Source organism: Cheilinus undulatus, linkage group 15 (assembly GCF_018320785.1).
Source record: "Cheilinus undulatus linkage group 15, ASM1832078v1, whole genome shotgun sequence".
NCBI classification, from domain to species: Eukaryota; Metazoa; Chordata; class Actinopteri; order Labriformes; family Labridae; genus Cheilinus; species Cheilinus undulatus.
Window position 1 is genome coordinate 10,412,452 of NC_054879.1, and position 19,805 is coordinate 10,432,256.

General features: G+C 38.0%; 1 protein-coding gene across 2 annotated transcripts in view; it reads left to right on the forward strand.

Moving 5' to 3' along the window:
* Positions 1 to 19,805, forward strand: part of LOC121522714 (carboxy-terminal domain RNA polymerase II polypeptide A small phosphatase 1-like) — a 50,715-nt gene that overhangs the window by 27,064 nt on the left and 3,846 nt on the right. The window contains exons 1-5 of one of the 2 annotated variants that reach the window (XM_041807334.1): positions 311 to 2,955; positions 6,628 to 6,729; positions 15,233 to 15,289; positions 17,994 to 18,086; positions 19,533 to 19,718. In XM_041807334.1, the coding sequence (XP_041663268.1) occupies positions 640 to 2,955; positions 6,628 to 6,729; positions 15,233 to 15,289; positions 17,994 to 18,086; positions 19,533 to 19,718 (2,754 nt within the window). In that variant the 5' untranslated portion in view covers positions 311 to 639. Of the gene's footprint in view, positions 1 to 310; positions 2,956 to 6,627; positions 6,730 to 15,232; positions 15,290 to 17,993; positions 18,087 to 19,532; positions 19,719 to 19,805 lie in introns of those variants that run through there. The other variant, XM_041807335.1, reaches the window with a different exon arrangement.

A 19,805-nucleotide genomic window follows, 5' to 3' on the forward strand; every position in this document is an offset into this window, starting at 1 on the left:
TATCAGAGTTTGATTTAAAAAAAACTAAGCCATTAATCAACCCAGAAGGATTGGGTGTGGCTTGTCCGAATGGAAAACATGAATGGCTCAAATGTAAGCCAAGACATATTGATAGCCCATCAGTGACTGACCACTACCTTTTTACATAACATCTTGGACAATTGACAATTCTGTCTAAGGTTTCACTGAGTAGATACTTTTAGACAACAACATGACTTATGGGAGTTATGGTCTTAAGATCAAGTGGTCAAGACGTTCTCAGGTGTCAGTTTCAGATTAATGTCTTAGTTCAGCCTTTTATAGAGATTTGATATTCCAGAAGTTATTTGTCACGGCTTTCCAAGGCCCCAAAAATAAGCTGCTTGGTCTCTTGCAAAGGAAAAGGGGGGTTGAGTCGAGCGCTAGGCTCAGTTTTGGTTGTGACAGGCTGTCATGTCGACTTGCATGCTGCTCCTGTTGCTGTTACTCTCTTGGGTGCGCTGTAGTATCAGTGACTCCCCCCACCACCAGCTGTGTGAATATCCCCTCTGAATGGACCCGGCAGTCACCTGCCTGTCATTTGCACTTGGACTCTGCACGATCCAGACCTAATGTATGGAGCTTTGAGTGAACAAATCTGAACAGAGAAGAAGTTTCCTTATGTATTTGGAAAACTCTGAGAAGAGAAACGTCTCTGAGGAAGAGGAGTCTTCAACAGAAGCGATGATAGGTGAACAATGCCAGGTTTCTAAAATAACAGAAGCTGAAGATTTGAGCAGCCCTTCTAGGGACAGTGAACTGAACATGAAGGTGTGTGTAGACTATACCGAGCAGAATGATAACAGCACAGACTCTTTCTCTGATTGCAACATGAAAGATGAGCTTGAGAACTTCACATTTTGCAGCGGACTCTCTGAGAGCTTTGAAAGCGAAGAATCGTTCGAATCCGACCACACTGCTGATAAGTGTGACACTTCGGGGTTAAGCCAACCATTCGATGAATGTGCTCAACACTGTGAGTGTTTTAAACCTTGCAAGTCCTCTGGGCACTGCGCTAATCATAGCTTAGCTTCTGAATGTAGCCCTTGCTGTGAACATTGTGCCGAACACCTTCAGTTATGTGAGCAATGCAAGCCCTCTGATCAGCAGTTTGAGTCTTTTGACTCAGAGCCAGATCCTTTGGCTTCAAACTGTGATAGTTTGGAGCAGTTTGAAATGTCTGATTTGATGCCTGAATGCACTGACGACCTCGAGTTGCTGCAGCAATATGAGACTTCTGATCAGCAGTATGAGGGCTTTGACTCTGGGCTAGATGCATCAATAGAGGAGTCTGAGCTATGTGAATCGACAAACATCTCTGCCTCTGTGGACTCGCTGGATTGTAGCACTGACCTTTTTGAGTATGAGGAAATTCAAACTGAGAGCAATGAAGATAATACAGAGGATTTCGAGGAGGGTTATCCACAGCAACAAGAGGACAGGCAAATGCAATCTATCAATGAAGAGTATGCCGTTTATCTTGATGACAATGCAAATGAATACAGGGAGGAAAACTCTCAGCTGGACATCCCTGCAGATGCAAATGAAATATATGAAACCGAAGACCCTGAAACAAGCCAAGAGTGCGATCCGAACGAACAATGTGAGACTTCAGAGAAGCACAACCCTGGCAAACCCTCAGAGTTGTACAGTGAAGAAGACTGCTCCTCATATTGCTCCTCTATTGAAACCAAATCCTTTAATACTTGTCCTGAGTGCAGTATTCCTTCAGATCGCTGCTCCGTCTCATCCGGGGAATCTGAGAAAGAAACTCAGGAGGATTCAGGTGATGAGCAGCTGCAGTGGGAATCCTTTGAAGATGACGAATACGTCGAGCAAAGTGATGCTAACGAAAGCAGCAAGGTCAAAGAGAAGTCACCCGCTGCAGATATTGTCATTGAGAATTATTTTGATCTGTTTGACAGGGCAGACTATTATGGACAAGCTTTTGCACAAAAGCAACGTTACATCTCCTGCTTTGATGGAGGAGATATCCATGACCGCTTATTTTCTGAAGCAATTCAGTCTGAGGTGCAAAGATTCGACAGATATAAAAAGGACAATGAAGAAACCCAAGCGCAGGAAACAGATACATATAATAATGCTCCTGAGGAAGTGCAAGAGGAAACTTACCAAGAAGAAAGCCTGATAGATGATAACTATATGGGGTCTAGTGAGTCAGAGAAACCACCAGAGGATTGGATAGTTGAACAGGAATCAGAATCAGAGGCCATTTCTACATGTGCAGAGGAAAGCGATGAAGCAGAGGAAGATGACGAAGCTTCTTCATCAGAAAGTCGTGCGTCTGAAAACTCCAGTGAAGAAGAATCTGAAAGGAGTAGTATGTGTGCTCCATGTGCAGACGACATTTCTGTCGACGGTGATGCTTATGAAGATCAAAATTGTGAATCTCCTGACCTGTCTACAGATGATCAGTCACCGACAGCTGCTGCTACTGAAAGTGACGAGGAAGACAACGACGAGCTTGAGCCAGAGGACAATGTTTACATTGACTGTTCAGAGATGGAGCCATATTGGTACCTCATAGATCAGGAGGAAAATGAAGAGTTTTATGAGCCAGGGGTAGAGGAATACTACCAGTATCAGATGAAAAGCATTCAGTGGCAAGTTAATGAATTAATCAGTGAAGAAAAAGCAAAAATAATGAGTTTAGTGTTCTTCTCTGAAGAGGAGAGAACGACAGATGAAGAATCAGATGAAGACCCTGAATTCAGAGAGATTTCAAGAGAGTTAAAGCTTCCTTTAGATCTGATTCACAGCGTTATAAAGAGCGAGGAGAAGGATGCACACACTCAGCTCAGAAGGACTGAGGAGAACAAGGCCTCCGAGCAAAGCGAGGATTCAGAAGAGGAGCAGACAGATGACGAATCCTCTGAGACTTGTGAATGCGAGTACTGCATTCCCCCAACAGAGCAGGTATTATAAGACTTTGCACCCTGCAGAGAACTATTTAAACTGATTAAAATGACTTTTCATCAGTGTAATTACATTGACTCAAATTACAGAGTAGTCTTTTTGGATTCCTTGAAATCATTCATTTAACTTTTGCTTCAGTTTATTTTGGGGGAAGTAAAACCCCATTTCAAAAAAGTTGGGGCGCTGTGTCAAATGTAAAAAACAGAATTCAATGATTTGCAAAGCTCATTTAAACCCATATTTTATTCACAATAGAACAAAAGCAACATATCAGATGTTGAAACTGAGACTTTTTACCATTTCATGAAAAATGTTTGCTCATTTTGACTTTGATGGCAGCAACATAACTCAAAAAAGTAGGGATGATGCCTCTCAACAATATGTAAAAAACTGCATCTAAAAGTTGTGGAGCAGTTTTCTCAAATCTTTTGGAAGTAGGGTGTGCTTTATTACATTTGAAAATACATCAGTTACTGGTTTGAAACAGAAAAAAACAACTAAAAGTCCAAATGAGGAGGTTCCAGTTTTTTGATACAGTAGCACATAGAGAGAGAATGATTCCACTCTACATCACAAAAACAGCTGTTGCATTCTACATTATTATATAGGTATGGCTCCACCTGAACAACCTGGTGCGAGATCCATATTCTCTAGGGGTACACAATAATATGGGCATGATATTGGTATCGACAGATATTGAGATTTATGCCAACATTTACAACTGATATGTTGGCCTTTATTGACTGCAGGTATAGGACTGACAGGACTGAAAGTAAACTTAAAGTAGAATTCTGCACTAAAATATCTTTATTAATTTTTTAAAAGTGACAACTTCTATGTTGCATTTTTAACTTACAGAATCTCAAGTATGTCCTAAGGTTTTTAAAGACAGAGAAATTCTTAGTTTTTATAATTGTGACATGTTTTGTCATGGTAGCTGCCATATTTTGTGAGTTCTGCGGTTATTATAGTCGACTAAAACTAACGAAATAACTAAAACTGAAATGTAAAAATCATTTTAGTTAACTGAAACTGAATAAACTTTAAGCACACAATGGTAATTTTTTCTAATTTTACACCTTGAGTTGGCTGTTTGAATGTGTTTTTTTTAGAATGGTATGATAGTTACTTTTTCTGACCCCTCAGAGGTATAACATATTACTGAGAAAATAAAAACTAAAAACAAGTAAAAAATAATAAGGAATAAGCTAGAAAGAAGGATTTTTGCACAATTAAAATGATCTAAAATGAAAAACCAGCTAGAAAAATGTGTAAAACTAAACTGAAACTGAAAACAAAAAGTAAAAACTAAATAAAAATAAAAACTAATGAAAAATCCAAACTTGTTTAAGCATTGTCGGCTCAATCGCCCAAACTAACATCCATAACATGGAACTCCCCACACTTGGCATAGCTCAAGTGTAATTCCTAATCAGAAAACTGCTGTTTTGTTTTCATTCATAAATTTCTCATGATGAAGGGGTAATGCTCCAGATTTGCGCTGGATATAGTCCCAAGGTGAAACTTCGCCCCCAGCACACCTGTGATAATAATATAATACTAAACTTTATTTATATAGCACCTTTAAAAACAGAGGTTTACAACGTGCTTTGACATTAAGCAGAATAATCATTTGAACAAAACATCAAACACAACAGCAAAACATCACAAGACAAAACCCCAACAACACAAGAACCCATGGAAAACTCAGCCTGCAATGTAACTCAGCATCATAAACCCAGTAGAACATTAAAAACACAGAACTATGCCAAGTTAGAAAGACATTATAAAACTCAGATATGTAAGATTTCAGAATAAAAGTGAAGACCAAGAATAAAAACCCAGAATAACCTAGACCAATCCAGACAACAACCAACTACATAGAAAGAGGCCTAAGAACCAGAAATGTAAAAGCATTTAAAATATTAGGAAGAGACGGAAAGGAATATCAATCAAACAGTAAGAAGTAGAAAAAAAAAACAATTCAAATGTGTAGTGATTAACAATGTGCATTTTAGGAATGCTTCCAACGTGAACCTGGAAGTACCTTTTTAGGTGGACTTTTAAATACCGTTTTTATGGACAAGAGTCCTCAATTCAAAACAAGAAGTAGACCGCAAAGATGGGTGGAGCTTGGCAGCGCTGGTCTGTGTTTGTCATATTGTGTTATTGCTTAAGTTGAGAGCCCCCTGGTGGTGGAAATTTACATACTGTATGTTTAAGTTTGTTTCCTTGTTCATTGTTACACTTTTGAGTGTATTTTAAGGACTGAGATTTTAGATCTAAACCACATCTAAATATTAATATTGATATTGATATCAGCTGAAATTAGTTTGTGAATATCAGCAAAAATCCAACATAATGCTTCCTTTTTATTCTTATGTTGGCATTGCTAACAAGGTAAGATTATATTTCAGTCACTACTCAAGTAGATTTAACATGAAATACTCTATGCTCTCACCTGAGCAGATTTACTGCAGTGTTAATTTTGGCAGCTGTTTTAAATCAAGTCTTAGTCTTTTGATTAAAACGCCTTTTAGATTTGGTTGCATTTGAGTCCTTTTTAAACCTTGTCTTGCTTCAGTCAGTAAAAAACTCAAAAACACTTTAGTCAAGTTTTAGTCAATAAAAAGTCCTTACATTTTAGGCTTTACTTTTAGTCACAGTGTTTATTCTTTTTCAGCTAATTTAATCAGCCATATTGAAAAATGTATATCTGTGTAAAACACTCTTATTAATGCAGTATCAATACTTTAATTGATTAAAAACACTGATAAAAATGGCTTTTTTGCACAGTTGAGAAATATCAGGGATTTGAATGTCCACTAACATTTTCATCTCATTTTAGTCTCCTCGACAACACTTAACTTGCTTTTAGTTATTTTTTATCAGCAAATACCTATTTTTAGCTGCTTTTAGTCTAGACCTCTTCATGGACAAAAGGTAGCCAAGGCACTTTTGTAATTGTAGTTTTAGTCAATTAAATTAACACTGATTTATAGGCCAGTCATTTTCTTCCACTTAAGTCGTGACTGCATGTTTACTTGAGTACACTTGTCTTGTACTTTTTCCCCCTCTGCCTCTCAGACCTGTCGGAGAATCTTTCAATTATCCCAGAATAGAGGCACGTCTATTTTTATTTTCATCATACTACCAACTGGGGCAACGAATCAATTGCACCTTGGCAGATTTTCTGTGGCAAACTCCAGACCTTTCATTATCCTCACATGGCAGCTTACTCCTCTCTCATAGACACATGCTTAAGTGTTACTAGCTGACTGTCTGGTCAGCAAGTAACACTTCGGTCGGGCCAACTTGGTTTTAGTATCGGAACACCGATCTTTGAGCTCTCGCTGAAGGATGAATCACAGAGTGGTGATACTTAACATGCTCCATCAACATCACAGCAGCTGTAGCATCTGAAGCTTCCTGTAAGCCCTCAACAAAACACCACGGCACAATTTAGACTCTTATGTGACAAGAAACACACGCAGTCAGCCATAAGTCATACATGACAATGTGAGAGGGTAATTTCTTATGTTGAGCTTAAAGCTGACACAGACTACATACATTCTTTTTCTAAATTTACAATGTACCTGCAATCAAAGAGCTTTTTAATGATGGGCAAACTTTGAAAAGAGCTTCAGTCTTTATTTCTCCTCTTGTCTCTAGGTTCCAGCAAAACCGCTGCTCCCACGGATGAAATCCAACGATGCAGGGAAAATCTGTGTGGTCATTGATTTGGATGAAACACTAGTGCATAGTTCATTTAAGGTAAGATAGTGTGTGTGGCCTGTACTCTCATTGTGCTATAATCCAGGTCTCAACTGGTGGGTCAGGAGCCATAAGTGTGTTGCAGACATGTAAAGTAGTAGACTTCTTCTGAGGAAGTCTATGATGTACAGAAGCCCCAAGCTGACATACATTCATTCATTCATTCTCTTGTAATATATAGTTTTGCAGTGATAAGTGAATTTTGGTTGTGTTGGGATTTTGACTTATTTATCTCCCTTTCTTTGGATAACAAAGCTAGTTTTTTCATGATTTTGTGTATATTTCTTGGTATCTCTGAAAAATAGCCAAAATTTGCGTGTCATCACAGGAAACTGAGGGAAAAAACATTCATACATGTCCTTCCATGCAGTGGTGGACTCAGTATGTTTGAGGGGCAGGGGTAAATATTAAGTGTCCCTGACTGTATGCAGTGCGGCATCAACGACAAAAGATGGTCATACATTTCTAGTGAAACTTTAGAAATCCTTGTTGAAATTTAACAAATTGTATTATGTGATTTATCAATGGATGGGGACCCTAGAGGGTACTTTATCCCATTTTGTCCATTAGTGGGAACTCTTAGAGCAGTGTTAATCAGCCCTGCTTAACTAAAGAGCCAAATTGATGAAAAATACATTTGCAAGAGCCACAATCTAGGAAGTGAAAAGTGGCAGAAAATTGGTGAAAAGGGGCAAAATAATAATAACTGTTTTGTTGTTCTTTTAGTCTATATGTGCAAAATCTAATGTTGGCAGCCTCCGGAGAGACAAAGCCTTGTGCCCCCACTGAGATATTAAGCACCCATCCCTCGGAGGTCCCAGACACCAGGTTGGGAACCAGTGTTTTTAGAGGCCTTTTCATCTTTTTTTTTTTTTTTTCCAATTGTAGGGGCTTCCAAAGGCCACTTTCCCAGTGTTTTTCCCAACATTAGACCACCAGAAGGGGCAAAACAACTAACTTAAAACATGTTTGTTTTCTCCTGGCTCTCTGTTCAGTCATGAGTTTTATTCCATTAAGTCCAAACAGCAATGCTATTCATAAAGTAATTTTTAGTGGATGAAAATTCCTGCAAATTTGAGTCTCGATTTCTCATTGAGAAGGTGGTTTTGGGTCCAGTGGCTAGACTAGTTGAGAACTAACTATAGAAGTAACTATTTTTAACCGAATCCTTAAAAGTATTTAAGATAAGCGATTAAATCGTCAGCCATTTTCCTTTCATCTAGAACAGTGGTTCTCAACTGGTCTGGCCTCAGGACCCACCAGTCTGTCTTATGACAGATCGTGACCCAACAACGCATGATTCTTTATTCAAATATGTTGCAGTTTTGAGCATGATTGGACTAAAACACATGACATAAAAAAGAAAAGGGGCAAAACTGACACATTTTTACCCTCTTTCCCCATCATCATGTGCCTATGTTTGCCAATTTTCCAGAGAACTTGTGATACTACTTTATTATCATGGGAAAAGTAGCTATTCATTGCAAAAAGAGGAGATAAATTGGTTGAAATATTGATCAACCATTTAAATTTACCCAATCTTAGAATAAAACAGGGTGAAATTAAAGGTAATGATGCATGTCCAATCCAGTGTTAATTTTGTCAACTAAAACTATGACTAAAAATTTTTGTTGACAGCCTTTTTTTTCCATGACAAAAACTAGACTAACAAAAAAAGATCTGTGATGACTGAAACTGGCAAAAACTACGTTTAGTTTTAGTCAAGATGAATAAAACTAGACTAAAATGTAATGTAGTTTTCATCAGACATTCAAAATCCATGATCTTAGTCCACTGTTGGTAAATCTATCAAAAAAACAGTGCAGCTGTAACTATTCTGCCTCTCAGCTGTAGAAAGCAGGGACCCCAGGTTTGGCAGAGTGCATAGACCACACTAACATGACTTGGTACCATATTTAGACAAGAGAATTCATGCTTGGACTAAAAGTAAAGACTAAAACGTGGGGCCTTCTTATGGACTAAAACTAGACTAAAACTAAAAGGGTAGAAATGACTAAAATGTGACTAAAACTAAAAGACATGACCCACCCCATCCATGACCCACTTTTGGGTCCTGACCCACCAGTTGAGAACCACTGATCTAGCGTGTTGAACCTTTTCATTCCATTTTCCTTCTGCTCACTGGTGTCACATGAACATGCCAAAGGCTATGCAATGTTGTACCTTTATGGGGTTTGAAGGATTTTCAGTCATAGTTTATTGTAACAACTCAGACAGAAGTATGTTTCAGAGGAAAACTAGCTTCTGTGTAACATACTCATATTTGTTATAAATTGTAGGAGCGTGAACACTTTTATAAAGTTTTCTTGAGTGTATTAATGTAATAAACTAACATCCCTGATTCACAGAGAATAGGTTTGTTGACCTTTATATAAATTTAGCAAAGGAAATTACCCACTAGTTATTTCTTGGCCAGGCGCAGAGACTTCCCGGCATTTTGTAATCACTGTTGGATTGCCAGCCAAGATTCAAGGAAGTTATTGCTGATGAGTAGGAAATAATACAGGAAATAATCACCTCTGTATTTTTAATTAAATCTTTTTATAACCTTTGACAAACAAGATAGAACATATAATCATTCTTAAGTAAGTACACTCAGATAGACTGTTGATGAGTCTGCTAAGAGAAAGGGTTTAATAATGGTATCAACCTTTCTCACAAAAGCCTCATCACCCAAAAATAACTGTTCTTCAAATACACAATCATGCCTAAAGTTGTGATTAGACCATGATTAGAGTTTTTTGTTGGTCCAATTTGCTTAAAACAACATCTGGAGTAAAAGACAATGGCAGTTAATGGATAAAAAGAGCAAAGGACATGAGCATAATACTGACAGTGGATAATAAAAGGATAATTAATTTCAAATTGAACGGTATAAACATGTACCGCTCACGGTTGCATCAGTTATTACACAGAAAATTGTACAACATTTGTACAAACATTGCTGGTTAAAAAGTATTTATGTTTGAATATGATATGTGTTACTTTAACGTGTAAAATCTGAGAAAACTTGTGCTTCATAGCTGCGTATTGACCTTTCGTATTTGACGTCACAAGATCTGTCCTGTTCCAGCCTGGACAGCAGAAGAGCATGTTACTTACTGGCTGCCAGTGCTAAATTCATACTCCAACCCACCAATTCCCTGCTGTGATTTGTAATGTCATGTTCAACCAGCGTCATCTCCTGTTGTACAGTAGGGTGTGCTATTCAACGATGTTGATTTAGCCTTTTATTGTAGGGTGAAAGACAGGCAAAGAAGGCAGACAGCTTTGTAGTGCACATTTCATGCAAGGAAAGTTTGTAATGTCAGAATAAACATAGCACATACAATAGCAATGTCTCATCTGCAACAAACGCTTTTTCTATTAAATACAGTTCTGATTAGCATATTTTGACATTTTAATGAAAAACTAAACGAAAAAGAAACCCCAAAGAAAACTTGCTAGCTTCTGAGCTTTAAGTGCATCTAGATTCGACCTCTTTTAGCCCGGGCTTCACCACTGTTGTTAGTCTGTTTTTGGTGAGCGCCTTTGAGGTGACTTAGCTCATTTGACAGAGTCACTGACATTTCTGTTAAGTCGGCCAATTCTGTTACTCTCTGCTGCTTTTATGGCTCCTGAATACACACTGAACATAATGCACAGTTGGCTAATGTCAGTAGTTGTATTACTGCTGCTCAGACTTATGATAATCATGAGTCTGAAAGTGGTCATAAAGAAGTTTGCAGAGTATGGCAGTATTAAAGAAAAAGGAGGTCAGGGGGTAAGCTGACTGATGGGTTGATATTCTGTTTAAAATGGCAGCTTAAATCTGAGCACATATTATTTATTTTATTACAGAAAGCAAATCATTAAAGAAACATCCATTCCTTCTCTGCCATGAAATAGAGTTACAAAATAGTTTAAAGTATTGTTATGATACGATGATGCTGATGTTAAAAGTCTGATTGCAGCTGGTTTGAGTGAGCTGAGGTTAACTAATGTCATGTTCAAATAAGAGAAATAAGCCTGCAGTCTCTTCAGGAGCTCATTCAGGTTTGTTTTGTGTTTGAAAGTTTTCATTTAGTGGCTGAGATTCACTTAAAAACTAACTGAATAGATTTAAAGTAGAGCAAGGTAGTAGCTATTACGCTTTCACCTGTTTAAATGGACTGACAACATTTTAATCTCACTACCATTTGTACATATTTATACATCAGTCTAAAAACTCCAGTCCATGATAGTTTCCTCTTACTGATTACTTGTTTAATTTGGCTATTAATTTCTTGAATTTGCAAGTATTCAAAAATAGCCTGGCACTGTCATCAAGTCTGGCTGTCAAAGAAAACAACCCACTTGCCAAGCCAAAGTAGGCAAAAATAGCTAAAGGATTTGCACCTCATCATTTTGTATATTTTTAGGAGGCAGATGTCTTATTTTTATCTTAAATGACCAAGTCCACGTGCCGCATAAGCATTAACCATTCATTTTACAGCTGCTCCAGTTTCACGATGAAGAACCCACCTGTACCCCACTATTCAACGTCAGGTCTGAAAAAAGACTCAAACCTGAATTTAAAGATTTAAAGGTAAAATGCAAAAGGGCAAGAACGCTTGGCAGTTAAATTAAATGTGCTATAAATGCACAGAAATTTGACAGTTTTTAAAATAAATGTATTCTTTCACATGCTACACATCTTTAAGAATCAACCCTGTACAATTAATATCAAAAAGCTTTATAAATCAATCTCTTTTAGGTAACACTTTTAGTTTGCAGTAGTCCTGCAGATAAGTCTTGTCCTTTAGATCAGTTTACCTTTTAAGGCAGCATTCAGTGAACAAAGTAATCAATGCCAACAGTGGAGGCTCATTTACACGACAAATTATGTAATGAATGCCATGTGGTGTTTCAGTCCTTCTCAGGTCACAGACTGTCCTAAAGGATGTCACTGGATATCGCCACTCGCTATGTGTAAACAGGGTCAGCCTCTGTGAACTCCATGTTTAACACTATGTGAATAATAAAACGCATTATTACTGTGACCGAGAAACTAAAAATAAAGTGAGGAACGTTTCGGAAAAAGTAAGAGAGAAAGGTGGAGCTGCTTGACCTCATTTCTTTCGTATAATCCTTTACAGATATGAAATTAAAAACTTAGAAAATGATCCACATGTTAATGTTATGGAAAACTTCATACCAGTGGTTCTCAACCAGTGGGTTGGGGCACAAAAGTGGGTCCCAGAGCTGTATTCGATAGGTCTTCAATGTGTATCTGAAAAAGAAATTGACACAAAGTGTACAGGAGCCCATAGATTTATATACAGGGGCAGATTTTATTTCACTTAGTGATGACCATAGGCGGAGAAAGGGGGGGCTTATAAGTCTTAAGCCCCGATTGAAAAATGCTACCAACAGGCCCATGTTTTGAGCCATTTTTATGACGATGCCAAGTGTTTAAGGTGCAAAAATACACACATAATTAGTTCTTAAGCTAAAGCAAAATAGTGAAATATTCAGGGAAGTAATTTGTTTAAATACCTCAGAGAAATGGCAGCCAGCAGGAATTAAAAAAACCTCCATCTAAAGCCTGGACAAGGCTCAAGTGCAGTCCATTTTCACAAAGCAGTCCAGTTTGTTTCAGTGCAGTTTTGTCATGGTTTATTAAATTAAACCCATGTTTCTTCAGCCCATGTCCATACACTGTTGCTTGTTGTGACAAGAAATCTATCTCTTTAAGAGATCCAGATCATTTGGCTCAGCTCAGCTCAGTAGAGCTGGTTGTTTGGCTCCCTAACAGCTCTTCATAGGGTAACAGTTCAGCTTTTTAAATGTGAATTTACAGAATGATAGAGGAAAAGAAACTGGCACTCAAAGGGGAGCTAGCTTCAGTACTTAACATTAAGGAGCCATGTGGTAGAACAGGCTCAGTTGTGAACAGCTCATCTTTACTCGGTCTCTTACTGCACAAGGTTTATTCTGTTAGTAGTACATTGCTGTTTTAATTAAAATTATGTTTGAGACAAAATTAGGATTTATTAATGTGAAAGGGGCTCAGCTAGCCTCTTAGCTCAGTACTAGACACCTCAAGTCTCCTGTCTCCCTGTATCTGGCTATATGACACTAGGAGGTTTGCAGGACTGAGTATTTGTGATATTGATCTGCTGCATGCCAGGTAAATCTGTTAAACTCTGGAAAAAATCACTTCTTTGTTAAGTGTAGTGATCGTTTTTGATGTATGTAGAGGTTTTCTTATGATAATTGCGGCTTAAAGGTCCATTTAGAGTTGTAAAGTACTAACTCTCTAGTACTAATGGCTATCTCCCACTTCCTGCCGATCTCTGAATTCCTATACATGACTGTGAATAATCTCCACATTTTTAAATTCCAATATTTTGCATTTCAAACTGTTTTTGTTTCTCTTTGGATTTTCATGCAGTCATAAAGTAAATCTGACTTCCCGTTTGGTTACAAACCTGCTTTTATTTTGGAAGAACATTTAGAACTTCAAGTAGATCGAAGATTATGACATGAATTTAACCACAGAAAATGCACTTGTTATGGGTTAAAGAAAAACAAGTGAGCAGTAAAAAGTCAAATGTTTGATATCACAAGGTTAAGATGGCTATTGACTTGTCCACTGAGCTGTCTGTGAGACATTAAGGAGCAGTGGTGAACTTATTTTACATCACTATGGCTGCAGGTAGATGCTGGAGTGGCTTAACCAATGTGTACTGAAACTTGACTGACCAGGACTGACCATAAGATGCGATAAAAAAAAAATGCTGGGAGAGAGAAGAGGGCGATGCAGAAAGAGGGACAAGAGAAACAACAAAACGACAAATTCATGGCTGTCATTCAAACTGAACCAGACCACTGAGTGGAAACGATCTGTGAGGGCAGGGATGTAGAACTCAGTCACAACAGGGGCTGGATTCTGAGTTTAGGTCTAACCTGAGAGCCTACCAGGGTCAACATTTAACCATGAACTATCAACTTCATTTTCTCTATGAATAAATGATGGGAAAAGAACTTAGCACTGACTATGAATGAGATTTATAAAAGTCAAAAATGATAGTTTAAAGCCCCAAATCTGAGAAGTCAAATTTATTAGTTCAAAATGTCAATAAACAAAAGAATGTTTTTATAGGGCAAATATATTAAATATCAAGTCACAATCATGTTATAAAGTTTAAGATATAAGATTAAATTCAGCACCATGAGTTAAAATGGTCAAAATAAGAGTTAAATTTTAAATTGTGAGTCTAAAAGGTCAAAAAATGGGAATAACAGTCAGAGGTTAAGTTTACATTTTTTTTTACAGGGAATTGGCAGACCCTTTTCCAGTTATAATAAAAATCTTTTGAGATCTTGCGGGCCGGTATAACTGTATCACAGGCCAGATTTGGCCCTCAGGGCACACCTTAATTAGGGCTTCCATACATCACAGACACACATTCACAACCCAAAAGTGGATCCCAATCAACCTGCTGTGAACCACTGATCTAGTAGGGCCAACTGGTGATTCAAAGAATTTTTTTTGTTGGGGCAGCGGGAGGCAAACCATTGGTCCTAACTGTCACAATTGGTGTGTCTCTACTTTTTGTGTGACAGGGAAACTCATTTAACAACTTAATATCAAGAATTAGATTTATTCAATCACAGAAATTTTCAAGAGGTGCTAAAATGTCATTTGCAGGAACAGGGTAATTTGATCAGGATGGTAAATTTAGCCAAGTGTTGTTTTGAAAATAGTGAGCCTAAGTAAAGACAGAACAGGGTTTTAACAAAGCAGACAAGCTCACATGGACACTATCTATTAACTGTGCACGAGGAGATTAAGGCTGTGGTGGCGAGTGGCAGAGAAGGCAGTGGGAGCATGAGCTGGCAGATCAAACCAGAACGAAACAGCTGTGAATACCTGATTTGCATTTGAACTAAGCAGAATTCTCTGACTCCAGCAGGCTGCTTTAGATTCCACACATTTTTGCAAAGGGAGAAATTTGAAAGAAGCGAATAGATAATTAGTTCATTCCCATTTGTATTGTTTTGATGCTAGAATTTTCAAATGCAGGGCAGAACATAAACCAGAATGCTATATTAATAAGAAATAATACAGTTCATGCTCACATTCAGTGTTTACGATGGCTGCTAAACTCTTTCTGTGTGACTTACATTACCTCATACTGTACATATCCAGGCCATGGTGTTATGTCTTACACCTAAAGCAGTGAGGGGCGTATTTCAGGTGTGAGTTCTGCCTAAAGATACAAGATACTTTTATAACCCTGTCACTTTCTGTACAGCCTGACTGCCTGTATTTCAGTGATGAGAGTGACAGGAGTGGTATTATTTACAGTGATGTGAGAGATGGCGTCTTCGTGTCTGTTTGGCACATCTTCTCTTCACATTTTCTGCTCTCACTTTCATCCCAATGATTATGCATTATGGTGTGAGAAATCCCCTTTTCCTGTGTTTAACTCTTCCTCTTTTTTGTTTTCAACAGCCAGTGAACAACGCTGATTTTATCATTCCAGTGGAAATCGATGGAACAGTACACCAGGTAGGAAACCCATGTGATTAAACGGCATTTGGAGCACTAATTTTTTATTTTTCTTCCATAGTATTGCAGAAACATCAGCACATAAAGCACCAAAAGACTTCAAAATTTTTATAAAACCTAAGGAAGGCTTATGAACAGATTTATAAGTCACAAATCAAAGTCTTTGCTCTGCAAAACCTTCAAAGGCTGAAACAAATTAAAAATAAGGAGGTAAAATTAAAATATCCTGCTTGGAGACGTCAGTTTGCATTGAAAATAGCGCTCTAGCGTCCTGACAGAGCTGTGGCCTACTCTGATGGCTCCAAGCAGCAGGTGTCTATTTCCATGGCCTGACGAAATGAGAAAACCCTGGCAGGCTTCTCAGAAATCACAGGCCATCAATCTCGCTCCGTGGCGCATATTATGCACTGCTCATTGGCGCTCTGAAATGGCAGTGACTTCTCCCTGCAGGAGTTAAATACTAACTGTTGTGCCAGGCCTCCTGGAAGACTGAGGAGCTTTGTTGTTCAAAGGGCCTGGGTCTGTTTCAAGTAATCCAGGATAGGCTTGTTAAAGTGGGGAAAGCCTATTCGGGATGACTTGGTTCAGAAACAGGGCTGCCAGCGTCCCAGTGGAAGTAGAAAGTCAGTGGGGAGTTTACCTCAAGTGTTCTTGAGTTAAATATTGCAGCTTTGTCTCTCCTTTTCTCTCTGTAGAGGAACACAGAATCACTCAGAGTCCCTAAATCTGAAGTTTTCAAGCTATATACTGATCATACATCAGATTGTTTTCTTGGCGTCTGCAGCCAAGCCTAAATGTTTACCTCTGTGTGAGAGAACGCAGGCCAAAGCCAGCTTGATGTTGTTGAAAGCAAAGCAAGAAGTGTGCAGCGTGACTGATTACGTACCACTTTGAGAGCTCTCTCTACACCTGTCTGTCACTGGCTGCAAAACAGCTCTGACCACTGCGTCCCTTAACTGAACCCAATATGCAAATATATTAAGTTTAAAGGAGATATCTTCAAAAATAACGTCTTTGAACTGCATGCAAAGCATCAAAATTCTCAAAATATGAAGCTGCTCTAAGCATAAATGAGTTCTGCACAGATGCAGTTGTGAGAGGCTGTGTCTGCAGTTGTCATTTCCTTGAACACAAATCACAAATACTTTAAACTTATTTTATGTTTTAATTTATAAAGCCTTAAAAATAAAGACTGTAGTATCCTGACAGCTTGCAAATGATGCAACATGATGAAGCACAGAATTTCTCTCCCATTGCCCCATTTCTATTTTTTCTCTTCATGGCTCAAAGACGTAGAACAAGGAAAGAGGGAGATGACAAGGTATCAGGAATGTCAAAAAGTTAGATTTTCTTGATTTCCTCACACTTTCATCAGTTAACAGAGCTTGTTAGTTTGTTGATAGTTATGCTTGAAATGTTATGCTAGTCAAAACTTTGAGTCAAAGGCCTATCAGTACAGAGCGGCCCATTTCCATTTCTCCACATTCAAAATAAAAGCACTGGATGTCATATTTTTTTTACAAGGAAAAGCTGAAAAACAGATGATTACACTCAAAAAAAGGGGTAGGAGTGAAAGGTCAACTCAGTTTGAGTCACACCGCTTACAAAAATCATAATATCTCTAATGACTTACTAATACTGTACTGATACTGTAGGTTTTAATTCCTTTTTTTTTTGTTTAATCTGCAAAAACTCAAACATTAGCATATGTAATTATCTTATTTCTGGTTGAAAATATCACATTGCATTCAGTTTAAGCCACAGTTAGTTAACAAGTCCAGATAAGCATTTAATGTCAAGAAATAAAGCACAATAAGGCATCGCTGCATCGCTAGTCAACGGTCAAATTATCTGCTAATTACTGGAGTGTATTGACAGGAGACTGGCTGTCTAAATGGGTTATTTTAGTGGTTCTCAGCTGGGAGTGTCAGGAGGACCCACCACCATCTCCTTAAGGACTATTCGAGACCTGAATTTCATACTTTTTCTATCATAACCAAACTTTTCTAAATGAAAAATGGGGCAGTTTGAACTCGAAGTGGAACAAAAGATGTGGTGGAATAAAGAGATAGAGACAAATCCTTCAAAATAAAAGCACATGATAGGATTTTTGGCCACTAAAAAGGCTTCTCAACTCACTTTTGGGTCCACCAGGTGAGAATTAACTTTCTCAAAACAAGAAAAAATGGCCCTATGTAGTGATTTTTTTTTTCACTTACTACAAGCAATTTAGGCTCTAATTTTGCTATTTATATGTTGAAATGGGATTTTTTTCTGGACTAGTCGAATTGATATTATTTTAAAATATTGGTAAAAATCCAAATTTTCTTTTTTCAAATGAATTTTTTCACTTTTTGCCTTTATTTAGATAGGAAAGGACAGTGGACAGAGCTACCTGGTTGCAAGATCATCATCCGTGTAATGGGTGTGACCTAACCTGTAGACATCTGCACCCCATAAAAATATAATTTTGGACTAGAAATTAGACAAATACACTTTCTTAGACTGAACTTTTGGCTGTGTGGGCATACAAGTTAGATAAAGGACTAATTTAGCCTTTATTTATGTAAATTACGACCTCAGCAGTTTGTTGTTTTTCATCACGTTCTCCATAACCGCACTTCTAAACCTACAACCCTGCACTTTCAGTATCTGTTTAAGGATCTGTGCATTTCAGTCTCTGCTTTGCTTTGTCTCCTCACAGGTGTACGTGTTAAAGAGACCCCATGTTGACGAGTTCCTCAAGAGGATGGGGGAAATGTTCGAGTGTGTTTTGTTCACTGCGAGTTTATCAAAGGTGAGACTTCTTCTCTCTGTCTGTTTTAAATTTCAGCTCCTCATTGCAGACAATTTACAGATAAACCCAAACAAACTAGATGTGGAAAGAGACACCTGTTGCTGTTTTGAAACACTATATGCTTTAAATTACTGGAAGCCCAGTGTTGTTTGATTTATGGGCGACCTTTCACATGCACTTACACAAATACAGATTTATTTATGACGTGTGTCAGTCGATTGCACAGGCATTTTAACCCCTAACATTTACTTCAAACTGTGTTAACCTCAGCCTTGACTTAGCTTTGTGAAGCATTTGGCTGATTATAAATCGGTGACTCACTCTGTCTCGATTAATGACGTTTTAGCTGCTAGGTTTGTTGACAGCACGTGATGGTATTAAGAGTATATGTCATGACCATCGTCCGAAAACAAATACTGATGGTTTTGATGTGCCTGAGCTTCAATGTTGCAGTTAAGACTCTATAGTTGACATGCATGTCTCTTCATGCTCAAACTGAGCGGTGAAATTTGACGCAGCTTCTCGCCCTGTGTAGGTCGTAATATTTATGTGTAAAAGGCTTACTTTTAAACATGATCCTCTTTATCAGCCTGTAAAGTGCCATAGTATTTACGGACTAATATACATCAACATGCATGATTAAGTTATAGCTCTGGAAAGAGAAACTTTAACCCTCTCCACAGGTATTGGGATCATCCTAAGTTTCTAAGTTTGTCCTCTTTTAAAAGAGAAATTTGTGGCTTAAAATACCAAAAAAATAATCTATTTGAGAAAGCAGTCAGCAGTGACATAAACCAAATAGTCTGCCAAATTTTGACTGTTTTTAGGAATAGGTAAGGATGGCCCATTATTTTCAAATATACACATACAGTATTCATTATCTTATGAACGTTAAAAGTCTTGGTGCAACTTTTATCTCATCTTAAAAGATGTAAGTTTTTTAGCCTATTGTTTCCAGTGGTGCCTGCTTGTAATGTGATATTAGACGGATTTGAACATGCACCATCTGCTTGGGAGACTAGCTTCCATATATGGGCCCAACATTTCTGCGAGGCTATCTGCACCCCTTGCCAGTGACTTTAAAATGCACACTCCTACTCTTAGCTACATCAGTAGAGAAGGGCTACTAATATTCTTGAGTCGCTTAGGTTGGAGCTTGTTTGAAATGACCATGAGAATGCTCAATCTGCTGACTGGACAATTTTTAAAAACGGCTGAACAGCATGGAGTTATACTCATCTTAACTATATGTAAACTCTCCTCATTAGTAAGACTTTACATTCTATCTATAATGTAGATTAAAATGATTTTTTTGACTGTAGCATCAGGCTGCAAATAACAAAATTGAAAAAAGTGAAGGGGGTCTGAATACTCTCTGAATGCACTGTATATCTATAGATACAACAGCCTCTTAAATCATGTTCTTGTGTTTTCATGCTCCTACAGTATGCAGATCCTGTATCAGACCTGTTGGACAAATGGGGGGCTTTCCGAAGCCGTCTCTTCAGGGAGTCATGTGTTTTCCACAAAGGGAACTACGTAAAAGACCTGAGCCGTTTAGGACGGGACCTCAACAAAGTCATCATCATCGACAACTCGCCGGCCTCCTACATCTTCCATCCAGACAATGCAGTATGTACTGTAGATAGACAACATATTCAACAGGGATCAATATTAGATTTAGGTATTCAGATACCATGTGATAATCCTGGATTATCC